The sequence below is a fragment of the Colossoma macropomum genome, unplaced genomic scaffold (genome assembly GCF_904425465.1).
Source record: "Colossoma macropomum unplaced genomic scaffold, Colossoma_macropomum, whole genome shotgun sequence".
NCBI classification, from domain to species: Eukaryota; Metazoa; Chordata; class Actinopteri; order Characiformes; family Serrasalmidae; genus Colossoma; species Colossoma macropomum.
In genome coordinates this window covers 23,658,411-23,684,909 of record NW_023494801.1, presented here as the reverse complement: position 1 = coordinate 23,684,909, position 26,499 = coordinate 23,658,411, and the positions used below count along the sequence as shown (strand labels likewise).

The 26,499-nt window shown below is 37.0% G+C and overlaps 1 protein-coding gene across 2 annotated transcripts; it reads left to right on the top strand.

The window, feature by feature from the left end:
* The first annotated feature begins 4,627 nt into the window (after positions 1-4,627).
* LOC118821479 (cytochrome P450 2K1-like) lies at positions 4,628-25,852 on the top strand. 2 transcript variants are annotated; one of them, XM_036590115.1, is made up of 9 exons: positions 4,628-4,946; positions 9,178-9,340; positions 13,444-13,593; positions 14,470-14,630; positions 20,728-20,907; positions 22,008-22,149; positions 23,011-23,195; positions 23,379-23,520; positions 23,600-25,852. In XM_036590115.1, the coding sequence occupies exons 1-9, from the start codon at positions 4,743-4,745 to the stop codon at positions 23,788-23,790; spliced, it is 1,518 nt and encodes a 505-aa protein (XP_036446008.1). In that variant the 5' UTR covers positions 4,628-4,742; the 3' UTR covers positions 23,791-25,852. The 2 variants fall into 2 exon arrangements, with proteins under 2 accessions (XP_036446008.1, XP_036446009.1); XM_036590116.1 differs by lacking the exon at positions 4,628-4,946 and adding an exon at positions 4,983-5,679.
* The last annotated feature ends 647 nt before the right edge of the window (positions 25,853-26,499 follow it).

Below are 26,499 nucleotides of genomic sequence, written 5' to 3'. Positions count from 1 at the left end.
CAAAACCACCAGCGAATCTACATGTGTCTTCTGAGGTTTTATATGTAATGTCATTAATGGTAAAATAGTGGAAAACCTGAAAAAAAGTTTTCTTTGGGACTAATTTGTCTTACAACACCCTGCCTGTACCTATCCACCAACTTCTCAAAACTATTGTAAAATAATGTCTCAGGCAGCAGACAGCATATTATTAACTACTTTATGTAATAACTTTCATAGCATTTAGAGGTATTTAACTCTTCAGATGTCTGGTTCCTATCAGCACCACTGAACAATTTGTACTTGGTAAGAATGGAGCATTTCTTGACTTTGTTTACATCTTAAACATTTAAGGAAATTCCCTTTGAAGGGACACTCCAGCCAAAATTAATTATATAAGCATCACTACATCTGTTTTGAACGTTCCTACTTACCTTTTACAATGGTGCCACAGTAGTCTCTAGAGCAAGATCTTCCGGTTTAAAGACTATGAGAACCCCTTCAAAAGATGTGTGTTGAAAGTGGGAGGGACTTTTGAAAAACTACACTTTGAACACTTATAGATGGGTACTTTCTGGTTGTTTGAACTGTTTTTTCTTTTTTTTTTTTTTGATGCAAAAGAATACTGCTTGAAAGCCTAATATCATGTTTCTATTGATTAGCCTCTACATCAGTGACTGTGCAAGCAATGAGGATCTTTTTAGCACTTATTATCATCAAGCTTTGAATAAACACAGCACATACATAATAATATTTTTTTAGGAATGCAAGTCTGCATAATATTGTCATAAATACCCTTTGGCCATCCAAAATCCCAAGTACTGATCTGTTTCCAAATTTTCACTTGAACATTCCCACCTGTTTGCTTATCCAGCCTTAATACTCTTTGTATATGATCTCTCACTTTATCCGTTCACTTTGTGAATTATTGACTAGTGGGATTTTTTAAATTAATTATCTGTGCAAATAACCAGAAAGCTTTTTGCTGAATTTGATTCTTGATTTTTTTTATTTGTCTTTCTCTCACTCAGCTGAAACTACTACATAATTCCCAAATAAAGCAAATCATAGATGTGTTATTTAAGAGAAGTGTTTACTTAAGTGTTTATTGTTGCTTATTGTACCATTTGATACCATACAGCCTGTGAATTATGCTGTTCCAAATACAGTTAGAAACATTGTGTATGGAAGTAGGTTTAAATTCAGTGATCTTCTTTTTAAAGGCATGGTTGACAGGTTAATTAATCTTATATTTTACTATGTTTGCATATGTTAATATGGCTGAGGAAGAAGTCTTATATTTAAAAAAAAGGCCAGTTTCAAATACGTTGGCATATATATATCACATGTATGTCCATATTTCAGAAATATAAGTTGGATATAAAGGAAATCCCAAGGAAAGCCCATATATTGCCATATATTAGATTTCTGTATGGGTAGACTCAAACCCTATTGGTACTGGGTGTGGAGAAAAAAAAACTGTCATTAATTAGTGAATTAGAATTCTCATTGCGAGTGTAATCCCACATTAAACACTGTCATCTAGTGACAGTTGCAGCACGTTCATAATGAAACACACACATAAAGGCAACATAAAGAAACAAGCACAGTTTATGCCATTAATAGGTTTTAAGTACAGGTTCTAGTAGTATGTGCCATTCAATCTTATGTTTCAGCAGCTCTTGGTAAAGGTCTCAGTGTTCAGTGGCACGGTTCTCAACTCCAGTCCTGCCTGCAAATAGTCCTGTATGATGACAATACACAGTAAGCATCGTTGTGTTTTTTATTTATTTGGTTTTTACCCATGTTTTTTTGTCCGTGGTGCACATATGCTTTTTAAGATATTGCTTATGCATTTGGATTTTTATGTAACCCAGAGCAAAGACTTTGAGGAGTCTGTTGTAACATTCTTTTATGCTTTCTTCTCACAAAAGAATCTGCCACTGAGGCTGTTTACCATACAAAACCATTCAAAAAAGTTATTCTGTATGGTACATGCTCAAGGTTTCAAAGAAATTCTGCCTGAGAATATTTGATTGACATGACATTTGTTCTGTACTTTATTAATTACTCCATTTCAGTTTACAGCGGCAAAAAGGTACAACACTTGCTTTACTGAATAACTATTTTTTAAAATGTTTGACTCCCTACAGCATTCCACAAGAATGAGACCATCATACCAACAATCAAACAGTGGTAGTGGTGGTAGAGTGATGTTGTGGAGATGCTTTGCTGTAAGTTTCTGTCTGGAAATGCCCCTTTCCACTGCACTCAGTGGACCCAGAGCAATATAAAACCTTCAGGGGACATTTATGATGATAAAGGTTTAGAAAACTTTTAGAACATCAAGATCAAATACAGCTCACCTGGTACTTCATTTTTCATGTATCTGTACATATCAAATCTGCAAGCAAAGCATGCACGCAAAGTTTATTTATATAGTGCTTTTTACAACAGGTGTTGTCACAAAGCAGCTTTACAGAAAGAAAAAAAAAATCAGCATTACAAAAAGAAAATCCAGGTCCGAGCCCCCATGAGCAAGCCGGTGGCGACAGTGGCAAGGAAAAACTCCAAAGAGAAGGAGGAAGAAACCTTGAGAGGAACCAAGATTCAGCAGCATCTGAGGGTGAGGATTGAACAGCGTTATACAGCATGAAGCTCAATGGTGGTCAAGCCGGTCCAGAAGGCTGGCGAGCAGTGGCTCCCAATCAAGGCAAAAGAGGCAACAGCATCAGACGCACAGGATGGGCAGCTGTTCAACTCAGCAAAGAAAGGAAACAGACAGAGAGTCAGTTCTGTAATGAGTGACCGATCACAGATTACAGTATTAACGGAGCAGCAGAGACTCCGGCAGGTCTAGATCTGACAGTGAAAACCAATTGCCAAAGGCTTGACTATACAAGTAAGTTTTTAGCCTAGACTTAAAAACTGAGGCTGTGTCCGAGTCCTGAACATTAACAGGAAGATTATTCTAAAGCTGGGGGGCTTTGTATGAGAAGGCTCTCCCCCCTGATGTAACTTTATTAATTTTAGGTACTAGTAGTAAGCCCAGCACCTTGTGATCTAAGTAGGTGTGATGGTTCATAGTAGGAGAGAAGTTCACTGAGGTACTGAGGGGCGAGTCCGTTTACAGCTTTATATGTCAGTAATAGAATTTTATAATCAATGCGAAATTTAATTGGTAACCAGTGTAGGGTTGATAAAACTGGGCTGATATTGTCGAACTTTCTGGTTCTCTATGTTTATGGGGTCTCCAATTCTGCCTCAAACATCTACTCCTTTTTTATTTAAATCCCTCCAAAGCACACTTGGTACAATTTCTTTCATGGACAAAAGACATTAATCTTGACGTATTGAAAAATAGCCTGAAAAAGAAAAAAACATGGAAAATAATTGACATGGCTTCTAAAAATCCAAACACCAGGTTATCCACTGAAAACTCTTACCTAGATTCTGTTTAGCCCCTATGAAACATTTACAAATGCATTTAGCCCTTTCTGTCAGCTGTGATTTAGGGATACTAGGGGACTTTTTGCATTACTTTTGGGAGTATCCAGCACTTTTCATGCTCCGGAGACAGCTTAATGTGGATGCTTCAACCCTGACATCTTAACATCAGATTATTCTTTTTTTAATCTCTCAAATAGCCCACTGTATCCATGTCAGATGAAATATACTTTTAGCTGCTCACACAGCTGATGAAAAACTAATAGTAAAGCAAAGGAACCCCTCATATAGTTTGGATACACATATATAGGGCTTAACCCATTTGTATATCATCTCAATGGAGCTTTCAAAAGCTTGTATGCATGGGCTAGGGCAGTGGAGAGGTGGAGTGCTGCTTTAAAAAATAAGTTATTTATTTCCACTTGCGGAATCAGTATTCTTTTCTTTCCTAGAGTTATGATGCCTGTTACTTAGTTTTATTTGTCCCATCATTTTATTTTACTCATTGACACACTGTTGAAGAGTCAGTGTCAACAATGGGAAGTTGCTGTACTGTACAGTTGCCTGTTTGAATGATTGGAAAGATTAGATTCAAATATCTACATCAGTAGTTCCTAAACTGGGCCTCAGAGGACCCTAGATGGTTCACATATTTGTTCCAATTCACAATAAATGAAGGAAAATGTGGACTGTCCAAGTGGGTCTGAGGACCACTGATCTATGTAGTTAATTTAATCATTTCACACTGACAAGCCATGGAGAAGAGATTGACTGGTCTCCTTTGACTCCACTGGATTATACAATATGAGCAGAAAAAAGAAACATCATATTGTTCTTTTTATGTGAATTAAAGTAGGTGCTACAGTACAGGCCACAAGTGTTAAGCCATGTACTCAGGCTGAGACCATACTGGGCAATCAGGTAGCTGCTGAACTTAAAATAACCCTGTTAAAAAAAGATTCTGAACTATTGGAACCTGATACCTGCCTTCTGCCATCAATTCAATACTTCAATACTTTTCTGTGACTTCTCAAAGCAAAGAATGTCCTAGTGTACTTAAAGAAAAGTACAATTCACAAGGAAGGTAACACTATATGAATTAAATCAATATTATTATAGATTTTAAAAGTCGCACATGCTTTCTCTAGTGACTCTTGTTTTTCAGCATAGCTCCTCCCCTGGTCACTCTCCACTACTGACAGGTTATCTGGATAGACTGCAAGTACTGCCTCTCTAACAGTCTAACTAGCTTGTTCTTTTCACCTCATTGTTCATATAATTCATACCCATCTTGGCAAAGACTGCCTAAGTTGGCAATGGCTTTGGTGGAAGAGCTTCTCTTGCAACTTAGTAACAGAGGCATATTGCTTGGCTCAGTGTTGATGTTGCTGCTGGTTGTTTATCTCCTTTTGTTTGACTCTCAACAAAAGTGGAAGGAACCTCCAGGGCCCAAGCCACTGCCAATCCTGGGAAACCTACTGGAGCTTGACCTCAAGAGACTCTATCTGAGTCTCTGTTTGGTAATTATTGCGCAAATTTTTCTCTTCATTTACAAGTAATCGTAAAATGGTAGCAATAAATGGAACTAAGTGTAAGTATCATATTCATACTTGTATTTGTCCTTTTGTATTTACTTGTATTTATCTTGCCAGCATATTAAAACTAAAAGGTAAAACTGAAACAACACTATAAAATGCAGTTTAGTCCTGATGAGGTGGTTTGAAGTCTGTAGGTGGTTTGAAATCTGTGACTTTTCACCATGAATCAATATGTGGTTGGACAGATTTGACGTATTACAGTACATATCTCCTGCCAACAATGTGGTTATCTACATAGCATTCATCTTTGCAATGTCAGCAAGTTTTGAAAAGTTAGCTGGACAAAAACAGTTATGTAAAAAATCTCTACACATTTGCAACTTGATAGACATTGAGCTGTGTTCTCTAGAATAACAAGACAGCATCATGATGCGGTAGTGTCACGTTTATTTTGGCTTCGCACCAAGTTATACATAGAAAACCAAGTCTGTACACTTCCAGCCAAGAGTCTCTGACAGACCTATATTAGGACTGCTCACTCTGCTAGTTGTTTCTAAAAAGACAATACATTATGATGCATAAGTGCTTGCTTATGTTTTAAAAAGTTTGGAACAACAGAACAAAGTGCCCAAACCTTTTATCTCTGGGTGCCAAAGTACAGTTTTTGTGGTGTGCCAAGGGTAAAGAAGAACAATGTTATAATCTTTGAATGAAGGTAGGTACATTTTTAAAAAGTTTTTAACAATTTATTTGTACCTTTTATTATTAATTAAAATTAATAAGTTATATAGAGTATAAAAATTGTTTGTTTTCTCATTGGGAGGGGCTGGGCCTCACTTTGTGGTGGGCCAAATCAAACATACTCACAGGCCAACTTTGGCTCATAAAACACTTTGGAGAGCCCAGGAATAGACAGAACAACACTAGGATGCAAGGCTGAGATGGTATTGACCCAGTGTCAGCCAAAAATGCTGGAATACTGGAAAAAAGAATGAATCTGATCCAATCTTGTACAAATCTAGCATAAAATATGCCACACTTGCACTGTGTGATGTGATGTTATTTAGTTGTGCATTTCTTCCTGTGAGGTAGTAGAGTGTTTGAGCAGTGTGAGCATGATTTCCTACTTTTGAAATGCTCATCCCAAGTGAAGATACATCTGTAAGATGCACTTCTCAAGTGAAGTGCTTCAATTAAAAATAGCTAATTTTAAAGCTTAATACTTTTTTATAGAAGAAATATTGAATCAGGATTGGCTGATGCTTAAAGTTTCGATATAGGTATTTTAAAAGAAAAAGTGGTGATGTGACATCTCTAAGGCAAGGTACTGGTGTAACACAAATAAGAAACTGCACATTCCGCTTCTGCATGATTTGGTAGTTTTTTCACTCGTTCACCTGATAGCAGCTAATTGCAAAGTTTAGTAAATGTTGAGAGAAAATCATCAAATTGTGCCACATACCTGCTCTCCAGGACCACTGTTTACCACCCCGGATATAAACCCGGACCAGGACTGCGAAACATGGAGTCCGAGCCAAGACTTTTAGTAGTCGAATCTGACACACACACAAACACACATACACACACATATGTATAGTATGTGCAAAATTTAAATAAAACCAGAATGCAATGATTTGCAATTCAATTAAACCCTATATTTAATTAAATTAATTTTTCCCAAATTTTTCTCCCCAATTTAGACATACCCAATTCCACCCACTAGACCTCCCCCAGTTATATGATACCACCAGCAACAGGCGGGCGAGGGCCAACACAAGCTTTCTCCGAGACCTGTGATGCAAGCCAAGGTGAAGTCATTGGAGAGCTGAACGCGCTCAGAGGAAAGTGGCAACTGCCAGTTCTGTTACATCAGCTAACAGACATCTGCGCTAGCTAGCATGATAGCTGGGTGATGGGGGAGATGGGGGCCATCGTACCCACCCAGGAAGAGCATGGCCATTTGTGCTGGACTCCAGCTATAGATGGCTGTAGCATCTTCACAGATCGACCTCGAAATCTACTGATGATAGGGCCAATGCTTGATGGATGTGCCAGTCAAGAGCCCTGAAAGAGACACATTTTAGGATACATTTTAGTATTTTTTGAAAAATATCCATATATACACACACACACGGAAGGCAGGATACACCCCAGACAGGTCACCAGTCCATCACAGGTCAGACAGACAGACATACACTCACACCTAGGGGCAATTTAGCATGTCCAATTGGCCTGACTGCATGTCTTTGGACTGTGGGAGGAAACCAGAGAACCCGGAGGAAACCCATGCAGACAACATGCAAACTCCACACAGAAAGGACCCTGGTCACCCAGCCAGGGAATCGAAGCCAGGCCCTTCTTGTTGTGAGATGTATATAGATATATATACATATAAATACAGACAACATATTTCAAAAAAGTTGCGACAGGGGCATGTTTACCACTGTGAAATGTTTTCAGTGGGTGACAGGTTGGACTGGAGCCCGGCCAATTTAGCACCGGACTCTTTTACTGTGGAGCCATGCTGTTGTATTACGTGCAGAATGTGGTTTGACATTATCTTGCTGAAATAAACAAGGTCTTTCTTGCAGGCAAAGTCATCTGGATGGCAGTGTATGTTGCTCCAAAACCTATATATATATAATTCTGCATTAACGGGGCCTTCAAAGATGTGCAAGTCACCCATGCCCATGAGCACTAATGCACCCCTATACCATCACAGATGCTGGCTTTTGAAATGGGTCCCTCTCCTCTTCAGCACAGAGGATGCAGTGTCCACTTTTTTCCAAAAAAGAATTTCAAATTTTGTCTTGTTGGATCACAAGACACTTTTCCACTTCGCCTCAGTCCGTCTTAAATGAGCTCAGGCCCAGAGAAGACGGTGACGTTACTGGATCCCGTTTATGGATGGCTTTGTTTTTTGCCTGGTAGAGTTTTAACTTGCAGTTGTGGACTCAGCAATGAACTGCATTCACAGACAACGGTTTTCTGACATTTTCCTGAGCCCATGCAGTGCTTTCCACTACAGAATCATGTCTGTTTTTAATGCAGTGCCGCCTGAGGACCTGAAAATTGCAGCCAGCCAATACTGGTTTTCAGCCTTGTCCCTTACATACAGAGATTCCTCCTGATTCTCTGAATCATTTAATGATATTATGTACTGTTGATTATGAAAGACCTTTGCTGTTTTATGTTCAGAAATGCTATTATTGAATTATTACAATATTTGCCTGTGCATTCTGTCACAGACTGGTGAACCCCTCACCATCTTTTCTGAAAGACTCATCATCTCTGGGAAGCTCTTTTTATACCCAGTCATATTACTGACCTGTTGGTAATTAATTCAATTAAATATAAGGTTTGAATGATTTGCATATCATTGCATTCTGTTTTTATTTTACAATTTGCACAGCATTCTAATGTTTTTGGAAATGGGATTATATATGCTTGGAGACTAAACATAGAGATTATGTATCTAAACCTGTCAAATTGAGCCAGAACTCTGTGTGCAGCTTTCCTCTCTTCAACCTGGCATTGATCATTCAGTAGCTGCTAAATCAGCTTTTGCATTAGGTGAGTCTAAAAAAGATCTCATTAATTCACAGAACCTTTTGTAGTCATTTGTGTGGGAGACAAGTTGCAATAGTTTGGAAACACCTGATTATTCTATTTACCCTCGTTTTGTTGATTTTCAATAATAATTCAGCCTTCAATTATTCCAACCAGAGGCATTGCACTCAGCTGGTCTCAATGACAATCCACTTTACCCTGAGACCGAGACAAGACTGAATCCAAATAAGGTTGAGAACAAGATCGCTCGTTCATTTTGGATTTGAGTACTACAACATTATTAATTTGCACAATGGATACTTTGTAAAAACTGACCTGTCAAACTGACAGATGTCAAAATAATATGGAAAATGGCATGTCCTTTAAATTCCCAGTCATACAATGTTTTTGTCAGTAAAATTTTGTAAGCAAAATCACATTTGTTTCCATGGAATTCACCTTGGATTCAGGGTACATCAAATCTTTTGGGTACATAACACTAGTGTTTATATGCGGGCTGTGGTAAAAAAAAATAATAATAATTATGGATAAATTATTAATTTGAACAACACAGTTTGGACATTTTAATTTAACTGTTGTGAATGGTACCTCATGTTAAGAACTTACGTTTAAGGTCTGTCTTATTTTCTGTTGCTGTTTGCAGATGTCAAAACAATATGGATCTGTGTTCACATTGCATTTTGGTCCAAAGAAAGTGGTTGTTTTGGCAGGATATCAAACTGTCAAGCAAGCCCTGGTGAATCATGCAGAGGAATTTGGAGAGAGAGATATCAATCCCATATTGTACGACTTCAACAAAGGATACGGTAAGAAAGTTAACCCACTGTTCTTCATTCAGCAAAGTAAGTTTGTTTAGTTTTGATACAATGTCAGGCTTTATTGTCATTTCAGCTACATACAAGTACACAGTGAAATGAAACAACATTCCTCCAGGAACATGGTGCAACACAGGAACATAAGTGTGAGACAATAAAATATACACAGTGCAGACAATATAGTACAATAAGTAAATACGAAAGACGTACAATAAATACAAAACAAAACACAGACAGTATACTGAGAGTATGTGGAGTTGTGCAAAGGAGGATGTAACATACTATGACATAGTAGCAGTTTAGCAGATAGCCTAGCATACATAAGCATAGCAGTCACTGAGGTAGCAACCAGAGCAGAGCAATACTTGTGCAAATACTAGTAATTTTGTGATTTTTTAATTTAATTTATCATTCTTGTATCATTCATTTGCAACTTAGCTATTTTGTCTGCTTCACTGGTTTTTAGTTAATATGCTGAAAATTGCTATGGCATCAAACAAATGGTACTGTAAGCATATCTGTGGTAGTACTTTACTGAAAGGGAAACACCACAGATTTTTCAAATATTCTGCATAATGCAGTCTTTTTGAAACAATTAAGTGGTTTGATGTAAAGTGATGCACTGTAGATAAACTTATTGTTTGCAGTGGTGATAACTGGCGCTGGTGGCATAATGGACACAGCGCAAACATAGCCTTTTTTATAGAAAATAAGTAGTGAATCTACATGTGCCTTCTGTCACATGTCATGATGCTCACAGTAAAATAGCAGTAAATCCAGTTTTCTTTTGGAACTAATTTGGCTTACAAAACCATGCATTTGCCTGCCCACCTTGCAGGTATTTTAAAATAAATATATAATAATTTTCTCAAAAATAATTTTTCTCTGAGTTTCTGTACCAACAATCAGTAATTCAATTTTTTCATGATTTAATTGTAGAAAATTTTGTGACATCCACTGAGAAATATCTCACACACAGCTGGTTAGTCTGTCTACAGAGTCTTGATCTTCAGAAGGAATAGTAATGTATAACTGGGTATTGTCAGCATAGCTATGAAAATTTATACTATGTTTCCTAATGACATCACCTAGAGGTAAATTTTGTGACATCCACTGAAAAATATCTGACACACAGCTGGTTAGTCTGTCTACAGAGTCTTGATCTTCAGAAGGAATAGTAATGTATAACTGGGTATCGTCAGCATAGCTATGAAAATTTATACTATGTTTCCTAATGACATCACCTAGAGGTAGCATGTACAAAGAGAAAAGCAAAGGCCCTAAGACTGAACCTTGGGGGACTCCACAAGAAACGGCAAATCGTTTTGATGAATGATTTCCAAGTGAAACCATGAACTGCCTATTACTTAAATACGATTTAAACCATTCTAGAACTGTGCCTGAGAGGCCAGGCCGACCCAGTATTCAAGACGCTGTAGTAAAATCTTGTGGTCAACGGTATCAAAGGCTGCACTAAGATCTAATAAAACCAAAATAGAAGGATTTTGTGCATCCGTGCTGAGCCTGAGGTCATTCATAACGCGAATCAGTGCTGTCTCTGTACTATGTTTAGAACGAAAACCTGACTGAAACTTCTCATATAAATTGTTTGATATTAGATACGTATTTAGTTGTTTGAAAGCAGCTTTTTCTAAGACTTTACTTAGAAAAGGTAGGTTTGAAATCGGTCTAAAATGATTTAGTATGGAAGGATCCATGCTACTCTTTTTTAGCAGAGACTTCACCAGGGCAGTTTTGAAAGCATCTGGAAAAACACCTGTTGACAGAGAACAATTTACAATAGTTAAAACATCACTTTGAACACAGTCAAAAAACATCTTAAGGAATGAAGTAGGAACAGGGTCAAGATCACATGTGGATGAACTTAGTTTGTTTAAAATAGTTGTGAGCTCCTCATAGTTGATAACAGAGAAAGATGTCATTACTGATGTAGGTGATCTATCAGGAACATTATAGGAGCTTGTTTGCGTCTGCTGAGCTACACCCTGTCGTATCAGGTCTATTTTATTTTGGAAATGAATTGCGAACTCTTCACAGATATTAGAAGATAAATCATCATTAAATGCACTAGCAGAGAAGTTAGGGTTAATTAGTTGGTCTATAGTGGAAAAAAGGATTTTGGTATTATTTTTGTGTCTATTGATTACACTAGAGAGATATGACTGTCTGGATATTTTCATAGCATTATTATAGACTGAGATCTGCTCTTTGAGAATATCATAGTGTACCTGCAGTTTAGTTTTCCTCCATAAGCGCTCTGATTTATGACAATTTCTCTTAAGCTGGCATATTTCCGTATTCATCCATGGATTTTTAAGAGTGCGTGAGCTTTTCTTCCTTTTTATAGGGGTGAGAAGGTCAAGGCCTTCCCGTAATCTAGCACTTAGATCGGAGACTAGATCATTACAGGATGGAGTCGTATCTGTATTCGCTGAACTATTATAAACAGTTTTAAACTTTTCAACTGTTTCTGAGTCTATGTAATGTGTTTTAAAGTAACTTTCAGGTACTTTCTTCTTTACTTCTAAATTGATTTGAAAGAAAATACAGAAGTGATCTGATAAGAAAACATTTTGGACACCTTTGTTTTTAAACCTTTAGTGATGACCAGATCCAAAATGTGACCTAGCTTGTGGGTAGAGCTGCCCATGTGCTGCTTCAAATATGCAAGGTGGACAGGCACAATTTTACAGGTATCAGAACATTCTTAACCGCTTCTAGCTTTCTGTGATGTAGCTTTTAGAGGCATTTAATGCCTGTTGTGAACAATTAATATCTTTACAATAGCACATTTTACCATTTTATCAAACCATTACAACGTGATTATTCCGATTTTTTTTAAAATCAGAATTTCCCTGTAAGTAAAAGAAATTTATTTATCATTATTTATGACAAAGCAAAGTGCAAAAGCACAACACAGACCACAAAAAACTTACATTTACAGCATTTAGCAAAACACCAGGCACTATACATATTAGCAGTTTGCTTCAGTCTTTCACAGAGATCTGCTATACATGTTTTGAATGAATGTAAATTTGGGCTATTCATCAGAAACAGTTGGATTATAGTGCAGTCATTGTGATTTTTTTTTTTCAGTTTTCAAATGAAAGCCATGTCACAAATGTGACCACCCTGGACAGGTCACCAGTCCATCGCAGGGCAGAACTACTGCGTGTTAACTAAAAACAAATCAGGTTTCTATTTACAATCAAATAGCACAGATTTTTCAAATATTCTGCATAATGCAATCTTTTTGAAACAATTAAGTGGTTTGATGTGAAATGATGCATTGTAGATAAACTTATTGTTTGCAGTGGTGATAACTGGAGCTGGTGGCATAATGGATACAGCGCAAACATAGCCTTTTTTATAGAAAATAAGTAGTGAATCTACATGTGTCTTCTGAGTTTCTGTATGTCGTGATGCTCACAGGAAAACAGTAGTAAATCCAGTTTTCTTTTGGAACTAATTTGGCTTACAAAGCCATGCATTTGCCTGCCCACCTTGCAGGTATTTTAAAACAAATATATGCAAGGTGGACAGGCACAATTTTACAGGCATCAGAACATTCTTAACCGCTTCTAGCTTTCTGTGATGTAGCTTTTAGAGGCATTTATTGCCTGTTGTGAACAATTAATATCTTTACAATAGCACATTTTACCATTTTATCAAACCATTACAACGTGATTATTCAGATTTTTTTTTTTAAATCAGAATTTCCCTGTAAGTAAAAGAAATTTATCTATCATTATTTATGACAAAGCAAAGTGCAAAAGCACAACACAGACCACAAAAAACTTACATTTACAGCATTTAGCAAAACACCAGGCACTATACATATCAGCAGTTTGCTTCAGTCTCTCACAGAGATCTGCTATTCATGTTTTGAATGAATGTAAATTTGGGCTATTCATCAGAAACAGTTGGATTATAGTGCAGTCATTGTGATAGTTTTCAAATGAAAGCCATGTCACAAATGTGACCACCCTGGACAGGTCGCCAGTCCATCACAGGGCAGAACTACTGCATGTTAACTAAAAACAAATCAGGTTTCTATTTATGATCAACTACAGGAATTCTGTTTTCCAATGGGGAGAACTGGAAAGAGATGAGACGTTTTGCCCTCAACACCCTTCAAGACTTTGGTATGGGCAAAAGGGGGAGTGAAGAGAAAATCATAGAAGAGACACATTACTTGATAGAAATGTTCAAAGAGTCTAAAGGTAAGATCAAGTCCAAATGAACAGTATGTTTTTTCCAGAATTATTACATTTCTTATATACAAATCTAGGATTTCATTCGACACATACAAACATAATTCAATGTAAGGAACATCTGCTGAGCATCTACTTAAATTAAATGTGTGTAAATATCAAATGTTTGATTACACACAATTTGTCTGAGCATAAAACAAACAAGGCAGTAGCAAAACACAGTACTAGGTAAAATTCAGAGACCACATTTTATTTATTTAATTTCCAGTCAAAACAGCCATTAGATACAAGTTTTTCATTTCTCAGTGGCAGAAAAAAGGAGATGTTTTCAGATCTGAAAAAGGATTTCTCCTCTCTATCGAAGATGAAAACTTTAAGTACTGTTTGTCTGATTGTGACAGTTTTGTTGGTCTACCTGGTCTTGCACAGTTGTTGGGGGTCTAAGAAAGTTTTATTTATTTTTTGAACTCATTTTGAATATAATCCCTCACAGAATAACCTAAGAATATAACTTGACTTAATGGCTCTTTTGGTCAGAAATTAAATGAATGAAGGGTGGTCTCTGACCTTTGCACAGAACTGTATATATATTTAGTACTAAATCATTTCAAGAAAGTGAAATAATGAAATACAAATACAGTCAAATATACATGAGGATCTATGTCTGCAAAGTTGGTTGCATTAAAAAATTATTTGATGAGGACTGCTCAGCAGGGTGGAAGAACTGTTTACTATTTAAGCATTTATTTATTTTAACTAGGAAGTAGTACGGTAATAATTCATACTGCCCATGGTACATGTGCGCACGTTTATAGAGAATGTGAATAGCTTATTGATAAGGTGTATACATGCTTAAAATATTAATTGCTGCCTACTCTCTTGCAGGAAAACCGTTTGATACAACACAGCCTGTGACTTATGCTGTCTCAAATATTATCTCAACCATTGTGTATGGCAGCAGGTTCGAGTACAGTGATCCTGTGTTCAAAGGCATGGTTAAACGGGCTAATGAGAACATTCGGCTAACTGGTTCAGCATCAATACAGGTACCCTACTCCATCTAAATAATAGGGGCTACAAAGTAATGTAATATTAATTGCATGCTGCAGTCCAACTACATGCGCCTTAGGCAAACAGGATTGAGGTTTTGTTGTTCTAGAGTTAGATATAATAATATAGATATATAAATGGCAATTTAATATATACACAATACTATATAAAAATGTAGCATACATACTGGCCAAAAAAGAGGTTAATGTACTTATGAGAAAAAAAATATGGGAGAGATGAAGGAGATACAATAAGCAGGTAAATCACCAGGCAAACAATAATTGCAAAGGTACCTAATAAACTGGCAACTCAGTGTAGAATGGACTTTTTATGTGCTATGATTATCTCCATGAACAACCATTTAGAACTGTCATTTAGTACTTTAAGGGGCTTCAACTCTGAAATCTATCCATTAGCTATGCCCATGAGCTATACTTTTAATGGAGAATTTAGAACCTAAACTATAGTCAGCACAGGTCACAGATTTGAAGATATCCATAGAGGCTTCTGCCGTACAAATCTACTGTCGTGTAGGCCACAATCTAGTCTGCACATTTTTGCTTTGTCTCTCTCAGCTTGCCTCTGTGGAAATTTTACTTCAACCACAAACAACCAGCGGTTATATGTCAACTAATCAAAATTCTTATTCTACCTGGCATAACTTCCTGTGGCTGTGATAATTGTTAGTATTGGTGTTCCATGTTCTAGCATGTGATCACTTTTTATTGGTCAGTAACAGGCAAACTCTCATTCACCAACAACAGTGATAAAATTAATTAAAGAAATTCTGAGCCTTGTTTGATGAGTTTCTGATGAGCATGTGACATGCTGCAGTGAAGGCCAGTTGAGCAGGAGCTAGAACAGGAGACAACGTTACAGCAGACAGACCTTCCATCTACGAGGCCCCTGAAGGAACACTTTTTTTTATTTTAGTGGCATGTTTTTTTTAGGTAAAAATCTGATGCTTACCAGATACTATCAAGCGAGCACCCGATACTATGTGGTGAGAAAAAAAATTATACAATATGTACAACATATACCCCAATTCCAAAAAAGTTGGGATGCTTTTTAAAATGTAAAAAAATGTAAATTAAATAGAATGCAATGATCTGCAAATCTCATAGACCCATATTTTATTCGCAATAGAACTTAGAACACATCAGACTTTGAAAGTTAGACATTTTACCATTTCGTGAAAAACATTAACTCATTTAGGACTTGATGGCAGCAACGCATCTTAAAAAAGTTGGGACAGGGCCATGTCTACCTTTGTGTCGCATCCCCTCTTCTTTTAACAACGTCTGGGAAGTGAGAAGACCAATTGCTGGAGTTTTGGGAGAGGAATGTTGTCCCATTCTTGTCTGATGTAGGATTCTAGCTGCTCAACAGTCCTGGGTCTTCTTTGCTAGATTTTTCATTTCATGATGCGCCAAATGTTTTCTATCGGTGAAAGGTCTGGACTGCAGGTGGACAGTTCAGCACCTGGACTCTTCGTCTGGGAAGACATGCTGTTGTGATGGATGCAGTATGTGGTTTAGCATTGTCTTTCTGACATATGCAGGGCCTTTCCTGAAAAAGATGTTGTCTGGATGGGAACATCTTGTTTTAAAACCTCTATATATTTTTCAGCATTGATAGTGCCTTTCCAGAAATGTAAGCTGCCCACGCCACAGGCACTAATGACAGATAGATAGATAGATAGATAGATAGATAGATAGATAGATAGATAGATAGATAGATAGAACACAAGTGGCAGTGCAATATGAAAAATGACAATGTATAATCAAAATGGCAGTGCACAGTAATCTGAGTGGAGAGATGTAATGTCCAGCTATTGCCTAATAGGCCTGTCCTGTCAGTGGCTCAGTATACAATAATGTCCTGGCACAGTGACAAGGTGTTGCACAGTATGATCGCTGTTGGTACAAACGATCTCCTGTACCGTTCCTTACTACAGCGGAACTGAATGAGTCTGTTGCTGAAGGTGCTCCACTGTCTGACCAGTAGTTCATGGAGAGGGTGTGATGTGTTGTTCAGGATAGCAGTGAGTTTATTGAGTGACCTCCTTTCAACCAACACCTCCAAACCATCCAGGGAGCATCCCAAGACAGAGCCAGCCTTCTTGATCAGTTTGTTGAGCTTTTTTGCATCTCAATTTGAATGTCAAGTTTTGATTCGTCTGACCACAGAACAGTTTTCCATTTTGCCTCATTATATTTAAATGAGCTTTGGCCCAGAGTGGCGTTTCTGGATTGTGTTGACATTTGGCTTCTTCTTTGCATGGTACAGCTTTAACTTACATTTGTGGATTGCATGGGGAACTGTGTACACAGACAATGATTTCTGGAAGTGTTCCTGAGCCCATGCGGTGATTTCTAGTACAGAATCATGCCTGTTTTTAATGCAGTGCCGCCTGAGGGCCTGAAGATCAAGAACATCGAATATTGACCGTTGACCTTGTCCCTTGCGTACAGGGATTTCTCCAGATTCTCTGAATCTTTTGATGACATTATGTAATGTAGATGGTGGGATATGCAAAGTATTGAGGAACATTTTTCTGAAATTTTTAGATGCAGTGTGTGTGTGTATGTGTGTGCATCTGTATATTCATAAGGTATCAGTGTTCACTGGTGACAGGTGACACAAGAACAAATAAAGTGACTTAAAGATGATAAATTTATTTGTTCAGACAGCCATAAAACCATAATAATTTACCAATTTTTCCCTTTTAAAGAGATATAGGTAATATAGGCTGCCTTTGCTAGATATAGTTAGCTATGAATTATGTAGTAACTCTCATAAAGTCCCAGCTGCTGAATGAAGTGGTGAAACTGCCTGTGCTCCTTTCACTTGTCCAAAATGGAAAGTAACCCACCCAGTGGAATCATTTATCTGGGGAAAAAGTTATCTTTGTCATTTTTTTTTTTTTTTTTCAGGCCAGTATTCCTTGACCACACCACCACCCCCCTTTTTCAGGGTGTGGTGTGGCCACCCAACCCCCTCCAAACACCACCCCACCCATCCACCCATCCCCCGCTTTGAGTGAAAGAAAAGACAGAAATAACTGAGAGACAAAGCAGAAGAAGTAAAGAGAAAGAAATAATAATAATAATAATAATAATAATTAATGATAATAATGATACTCAACAATGGACAAACAGGACAAGACAAGACAGGACAGACAAACACAAACACTCAACAGAACAATAAACAAGGTAGTAATGCCCCCCCCCTCCTTTTTTTGGGTAGTTATCAAATTCTATGTATGGGTTTTAACCTTTTCTTGGTGAGTTTGGGGAGAGAAATCAGCTCTCAATATATTGTAAAAATTGTGACCAGGTTTCCTTGAATGGTTTTGTATTATTTTGGTTCTGTCCTTCCAGTTCAGCAGTATAACTTTTTTGGCAATGGCAAGCAATATTAGTATAAAGGATTTGAGGTGATTGGGTGCTGAAAGTGAGGAAAGGTCATTAAGTAATGCTACAGTAGGACATAAAGGGATGACAAGGCCCAAAATCTCTGATAGCCTGTCCATGACCTCTGACCAAAACTGCTAGGTTGGGGGACAATTCCAGAAAGCATGATAGTAATTGTCTGTTAAAGCTGGACAATGTTGGCATGCATCACTGTGACCAAATCCCTAACGGTGTAATTTAGAGGCTGTAATATATGTTCTGTGAAGGGTATTATTATATTATATTATATTATATTATATTATATTATATTATATTATATTAAATTAGCTGGAGTTTTGAATTGCTGGTCATAGAGAAGATGTCACTGCATATATTTTGCCAGATAACATTTTCTGAGGTTTAAGGCATTGTAGTTTTAAGTAGAGGGGGGAGTGTGATTACAAAAATTTCCACTATTAACTGTTTTCTTTAGAACATCTTTGAGTTGTACATACTGAAAGTGACAATTATCTGGTATACTGTATTTTTTGTATCTTTGATGTCATCAAAGGTCATGAGCAAGCCACCAGAGAACAACTGTGCCAGGTTGGCTATATCATCTTTATTTTACCACTATTAACTGTTTTCTTTAGAACATCTTTGAGTTGTACATACTGAAAGTGACAATTATCTGGTATACTGTATTTTTTGTATCTTTGATGTCATCAAAGGTCATGAGCAAGCCACCAGAGAACAACTGTGCCAGGTTGGCTATATCATCTTTATTTTACCACTATTAACTGTTTTCTTTAGAACATCTTTGAGTTGTACATACTGAAAGTGACAATTATCTGGTATACTGTATTTTTTGTATCTTTGATGTCATCAAAGGTCATGAGCAAGCCACCAGAGAACAACTGTGCCAGGTTGGCTATTCCTCTCTGCTTCAAGGCTGAGAATATAAAAGGTTTGTTATTTATTAAAAACATGGGATTGTTCCACAAAGGAGTTTGACCAGAGGGAGAGTTGCTGTAATACATTTTTTTTTATAGTTTTGTCTATGAATGGAATACTATTAATGTCCAGTTCTTGGATTAAACTTTCCTCGATGTCTAGCCACAGTTAATTGGCTGCTTGTCCAATGTCTGATGTAAAGCAATTGGTGCGATAGAAAGTACTAGTAGAAATTTGGGGCTCCAAGTCCTCCAAAATTTTTAGGTTTCTGGAGGGTAGCTAATTTGATTTGAGGCTTTTGGTGCTTCCGATAGAACTTAGTGACTGCATTATCAAGAGATGGTGGGGTAACAGGGGTCATAGAGAACAGATAATTGATTTTAGGAAGGATATTCATTTTAACTGCTGATATTCAACCAATTAGAGTTAATGATAATTTTTTTCCATCTTTCTAGATTTTCCTTTATTTCGTGCATTAAACGTATATAGTTAAGTTTATACACATTGTTTATGTTTAAAGAGACATGAATACCAAGATATTTAATAGACTGTGTGATATGTTCAAATAGCATATCATGGACCCCGTCATCCCAGTCCCATATACTTATTTATCGGATCATGGACTGATGGAAGGCACAGTGAAGGGTTAGTAATATGTACTAAAACATTGTCTGCATATAGATTGATTTTATGGTGGTATGACTTTGACTGTATACCTGAGATGTTATCGCACTGTCTGATAGAAGCAGCCAAGGGTTCAATAAAAAGACAAAACAATGAAGGTGATAAAGCACATCCTTGTCGACTTCCTCTTTGTAGCTGAATGGGTCTAGATGTATGTCTATTTGTTGAGACAGAGGCAGAAGGTGAGTTGTATAATGTTTTTATCCAGTTGATAAAATATGGGTCAAATCCAAAGTGTTTAAGAGAGGCAAAGAGAAAGAGTCACTCTACCCTATCAAACGCCTTTTCAGCATCCAGAGATGCTATTACACATGGTGATATATTTGGAGATTTTTCGCTGTTCTATTTATGAGTTAGGTTGAATAACTGATGTGTATTCTCTGAGGAGTGTCTCCCTTTGATGAACCCAGTTTGATCTGTGCTTATGAGACCGGAGATCACTGATTCCAATCTGATTGATAAAGTTTTACTTATGATGTTTATATCTGAATTGATCAGTAAAATGGGACGGTAGCTGGAGCAATCTATAGATTTTTTATTTGGTTTTAAGATAAGTGTGATAAGAGCAGTATTCATAAGATAAGGTGTGGATGTAGCCTACATTTAGCTATATCTCTTTGAAAGGGACAAATTAGTAAATTATTGAGGTTTTTATACCTGTGTGACCAAATACATTTACCGTATCATTTTTACGTCATTTTATTTGTTCTTGTGCCACCTGTCATAACTGTCTTCTTCCATGACAGAATGATGGAGGTATAACAAGCACAGCCGGTGCACAAAGTAGTGCTTCGTGAAGTCATGATACTATGGAGCCCATTTTATTTTCTCACCACACAGTATCTGGCCAGTCATATGACTTGATTCCATTACAAATTACATTTTTTATAAAATATCTATCTGTGTGGAAATTTGCAGACAACTTTTTTTTTTTTTTTGCAAAACTTGGAAAGTTTATTTAATATTTACAAATTAAGTGTTTATGAATGGATCAATAATTATAAATGAATCAATTTTGAATGTTCATGAATGTCTTGTATATCCTTGTGTCCACCTGTAGTTGTACAACATGTTTCCCTGGCTTCGTTTCTGCCTAAAAAACTGGAAACGCATAATGAGTAACTGTGAGCAAAACATCAAAGAGATAAAGGTCCTGAAGGATGGTCTTCAAGAGACACTGAACTCACAGGAAAGCAGAGGCCTGGTTGATTGTTTTCTTGTACGCAAACAGTATGCAGAGGTATATGTTTTTTGAGCTATAAACAGAATTGTTGATTGAGGAAAGGGGAGAAGATGGTGGGGTGAGAAAAGATTGTCTATAGAAGTAAGATGTAATTTTAGAGAAAGTAAGATAGGAAGCAGGTGACGCTCCACACATAGTAGTGTGCAAAAATCAGAGCCAACCTTCTGTAGACATGTTTGCACCTTACCCTCTCCTCCTTTTTCCTCATTCCTTTTATTTAATCAATTTCCAGTCAAGTGGCTGTTAAGTGCAAGTTAAATTTTTGCGCGTTAAAATTTGTGCAAATTACTTTTTCAGTGTCAGAAAAAAGGAAACATATATTTCACATAAAACAGCTTCCACATATAATATCAAATCTATCAGTATTTAACTTGTCTACTCTTTGGTTTTGTACACCCAGTTGCCACATTAACTGTTTTATCCTTCCAATCTTAAAATCTTCCAGTTACAGCTGTGTCCTCCACAAAAAAAAGTTGTTCCCAAAGGAGCCACTGACACTATGTTTACCTTTAAATAGACAATCACATTCACACAAGCAACTACCCAAACTCACCTTAGCTACCTTACAAATTTCTATCCCATGTGCTTCTAAAATGGCTAAAATAGATATTTCTGAGGAGATTAGATAAAAAATAATCAATTTTTAATCCAGAAAGGGAAGACACAAACCAAAATAAGTGAAGAAAGGGAAAAAGCAATAAAGCGTTATAGGACAAAATTCAACTCCACTCTTTTTTACATCTGAAAAAAATATACAGGTATTTCTGTCCATCTCTCCACTTTGAGATAATAACACTGTGGGTTTGAAAGGATGTGTTACTGTCAGGAAGCTGTTACTAAGAAAAGGAAAGAGGCAAGAAGAACATTTGTGCTAGAACACAGAAACTTGACAGAGTCCAGATCTTAACATCACTGAATGTGTTTGTGATTACTTTCAAATGTGAGGAGCATGAAATGCAACTAGCTTCTAAAAATAAACTTTGGCCTGTGTAATTTATGTGTTTTGTTTTTTCCCAACACTGAAAATGAATGACTTAATGGCTGTTTTGACTGAAAAAATTGTTTCACAATTTCATTCTAATTGTTTCGTTGGTTAGGAATCCAGAGAAAAGAACACTCTGTTCCATGAACAGAATCTCATTCACACAGTCACCAACCTGTTTGCTGCTGGTACTGACACAACTGCTGCAACCCTTCGCTGGAGTCTTCTGCTAATGGCCAAGTACCCTCATGTGCAGAGTAAGGCTCAATCCCATGTTTATTTTTACCCCTACACCTTGGTTTTAAGTGTCACCTTGCCCCTTGGAACTGCGTTACAAAGAACAGTGGTTGAAATCTTCCCTTAAAAATTTGAGAACCTGACCTGTTATCAGTAGTCACTGATGGCTTTTACGTAAAAAGACATTATGGCTTTTACGTAAAAAGACTGCCGGACATTTCTAATGTGCCAGTGGGTATCCTTTTGCACTTGTATATAGCAAATCAGAGAAAAGTTAGAAAACAGTCTTTAACACCTAGGAATGCTAGTGGATTGGTTTTTGGTATGTTGGATACACATTTTGTTGTAGTTAGTCTAGCTATACAACATACTAGCTGGCATGTATAACGTTAGTGACTTTGGATTTGGTTAACATTTAATGAACCTGTTTTTAATGTCCACTTATTGTGTTTCTTACATTGATCTGTGTGTGAACACTCTGTTTGGAGTGTGCCTCCGAAAAACCTCCGTTTGAAGCGCCATGTAGCCCAAACACTTCGCCCTACCCCTCTATCCCAATAAGAATCGGGGCACTCTACCCCTAGGCATCAACACGCAAACGGAAGGGTATGGCTAAATGGTCCGGAACAAGGGGTAGATTGGGCCTAAGACTGCAACGTCACCACATATAGAAACAACTGATTATTACTGAGGGTTATTTCTTGATTGTCTTGCTCTTGCTTGTGAATATCGAAATTGAAGTGAGAAGTACCCTCATGTAGAGGGTGGGAATACAAACTGCAATATGAGCCCATGCAGTAAGACTTGCTTGAGAGTACACAGACATGGTGAGAGCACCAGACATCTTGTCTGAATACATATTTCTTGTTTTTGTTGGCTAGATCGAGTTCAGGAAGAGATTGACAGGGTGATTGGAGGTTGTCAGATAGTGATGGAGGACAGGAAGAAATTGCCTTACACTGATGCAGTGATCCATGAAACCCAGAGACTGGCCAACATAGTACCCATGGGTTTACCCCACACCACCACCTGTGATGTCCACTTTCAGGGCTTCATCATTAAAAAGGTCAGTCTTTGAGGATCTAAAATAAACGCAGCAGAAAACACACATGCCAATATGCCAGGCCATCGTAATATATGCCAGGCGATCGTAAGTCCTTACCAGATCATGACAAGGTCGCAGTTATCTTTTCATGGAAACTTGCCACTGTCTTCTGACTATGTAGGTTTAAGCTCTAGTTCTTTGCAGGGTACTTGCGTAGTTCCTTTGTTGGCATCTGTGTTGAGGGATGAGAATGAGTGGGAGAGCCCCAACACCTTCAACCCAGAACACTTCCTTGATGATCAAGGACAGTTTGTTAAGAGAGAAGCCTTCATGCCATTTTCTGCAGGTATGTAAAATATCTTTTTAGGTCTTACACATTACATACTGTAACTTCAGTTCTGTTCTTTCACTCTATATGTTTTCAGGGCGCAGGGTGTGTCTGGGAGAGAGTCTGGCCAGGATGGAGCTTTTCCTCTTCTTCACCTCCCTCCTGCAACACTTTCGCTTCACACCTCCACCAGGTGTGTCTGAGGATCAGCTGGACCTCACTCCAGCTGTGGGCTTGACATTGCACCCCTCCACCCACAAGCTGTGTGCAGTTACCCGTAAGGCATGACCTGTACACTTTCAATCTCAAAGCAGGACAGTCCATTTTCACCTCTTTGCATGCAGTAATACCTGCTGGATTATTACTGTGTAATGTCATGACCAGGTCTGGTTTTAACCATTCTTCATTTTAGTACTTCAAAGAAAATCTTTCTTTCTTTCTGTCTTTCTGGACTAAAGAAACTAAATTAATGTTTGTTTCTCCAAAATGGTAACTTTTCAACAGAATGATTGTTTTAATGTAATGTACAACAACAAACAACAAACTGCATATATATATATATATATATATATATATATATATATATATATATATATATATATATATATATATAATGCGAAGGATTCCCCCCATTAAATTATATTATTCTACACTTCTACCTTTCTACACTTTTGTGTGTTAGACCTTTATATAATCTTCATATTGCATATACAGTAGAACTTACTGGCTTTTATCTACAAGTCTCTTAACAGCCAGATACACTTCTGCTACCCATGTATTTACTGAGCTGGGTAAATCTGCTTTTAGCTACTGTACTCCAGGGAACTGGGATATGGTACAAGCTACACTAAAACTTGACTTATTTGTTCCTCTTGGATTTCAGCCTTTTACTCTCTAATTATTTTTTGTTCTGATAGTAATTGTTTTTGGTGATTAGCTTAAATCTTTTTATTATGCTCTTGACTTTTATTTTTTATTGTCATATTGCTTTTATTACTTATCATTGAGTTTTATTGTGTTACAAGTCAGTTTCTTTTTCATTTTGTTGCTTTTTATTCCTTATGTGAAACACGGCTACACTGAAAATGAGGATTCTCCTTAATATAAACCCAAGCTTAAATAAAGAAAAAAGATGATGATAATGATATTCAGCCTAGTGTTAGCTAGTGATACCTTAGTCTTCCATTAGCTTATTAGCTAGCTAATAATAGCTAGCGCTGACCACTTTATTCCTGTAAACCAGCCAACTTACCCAGTATCACCCATTGCAGAGCATGGGTTTAGCTTTGTTTGTAATGTTTACTCACTTGACTGCTGCCAACCTATTACGACAATCCTGTTTCTGTCACATGAGACAGACAAATAAATGTTTCACACTTTGCTAAACTTAACATCTTTTTAAACATGGGCTCACAGTCTCATTTTACCCTGGGTAAGGCAAAGTTTCACATTTTTTATTTTAAAAGAGTGTAAAGCACTGTCTTAACCCTGGATTATGAAACACTGCACCAGAACAGGGTTAGCACCAGCTGTAACTTTGACCTTTACACAGGCTGAGTTCATAAACACAGACTGCATTTTGGTTGCTGTGGAGAAGACTGAGGATATGATACTTGATCCTAGGTCAGTAGAGGATTATGAGCCAGTGGTCATGCATGGTCATTTGATTACTTAAGTCTCCTAATATAGTCGAAGGCAAACGTTTGAATACATTTGGTCAAATTCCATGTTTTTTTTTTTATTTGAAATTAACACATCATACACAGAGAACTTAAATATGATTATGTTCTGTTCTTTTTAGATCATAATTTATATTTATCTGCTGAGTTCAACATGGTGGAAAAAAATATAAAATAAAATGTGCCTTACAGTTTGCACAGACCACATTTTATGTTTTATTTTTCCCAATATGTCAAATTCTGTATGTAAACAGTGACTGTGCATCAAATATCCAAACTTCTGCATGCAACTTTAAGTATCTTGGTGTTTATATTGCACTGAACTGAACACTGACCTGGCGCATCCATGTGGAAAGCATATATCAGCAGCAAAGACTTTTCTTATTGTGAATGTACAGGTTGAACCAGTTCATGTTCTTGTAGTCATCTCACATTCCTGGGTAAGTGATGTGGCAGAAGTTCTGTATACTTATTATACACACTCAACTGGTATGAAAACTCTTTGATGCTGATATTCAATTGGGCTTTTTTCTTCTTTTTTCTTTTTTTATAGATTTTGAACCTTCATTCACTGTGAGCTGGAGTATTTCTATAAATTTCCTTACTGACATTTATATCATGTGTGATATTTCCAATGAAGACAATAAAGACAAGTCTCATGAGAACATTAACCCAGAGTTAAAACGTACAGAATGAAAACATGAAAACAGAGAAACAGGGAAACTGTTTAATATGTGAAACACAGAATAAGTCAATCTAGAATTATTAAACCCAGATAAGTGAATGTGTGTGAGCGTGTGTATGCGTGTCTGGCAGCACAAGTTATTATATAACTAATTTAGGTTCCTTTTCAACATTTTGCAAATTTATAATGCAAGTGTTGCAACACTTTAAAAAGATACATGTTTCAGTAACATAGTAAAATGTAGTGTATATTTTTAGAGGTAAACAGTTCAGTGTTTAATTACAATAAGGCTCAGTCTTAATGTCAATCTTTATGAAAGGAACTATGTACAGATCATCCATAAAGCTGTACGTTTTCCTCTGCACATTGAAATTCACTCTTCACTGATCATCACTGATTGTCCAGTTGTAGCTTATTAACTGTAACTAGGCCCAGGGACCTCTGACAAGGTTTCTGAACTTTGCCACCGTATTGTGTGCAAGAAACTTATGAATCATATACTTTAAAATGTATCAAAATATATAAAATAAAATCAATCAAACTCATAAAAATACAGTGAAAAATGCTTCCCTATATGACAGAAAAAAATATGTACATATATTTGTTTTGACAATTTTAGCCAAATTATCATTA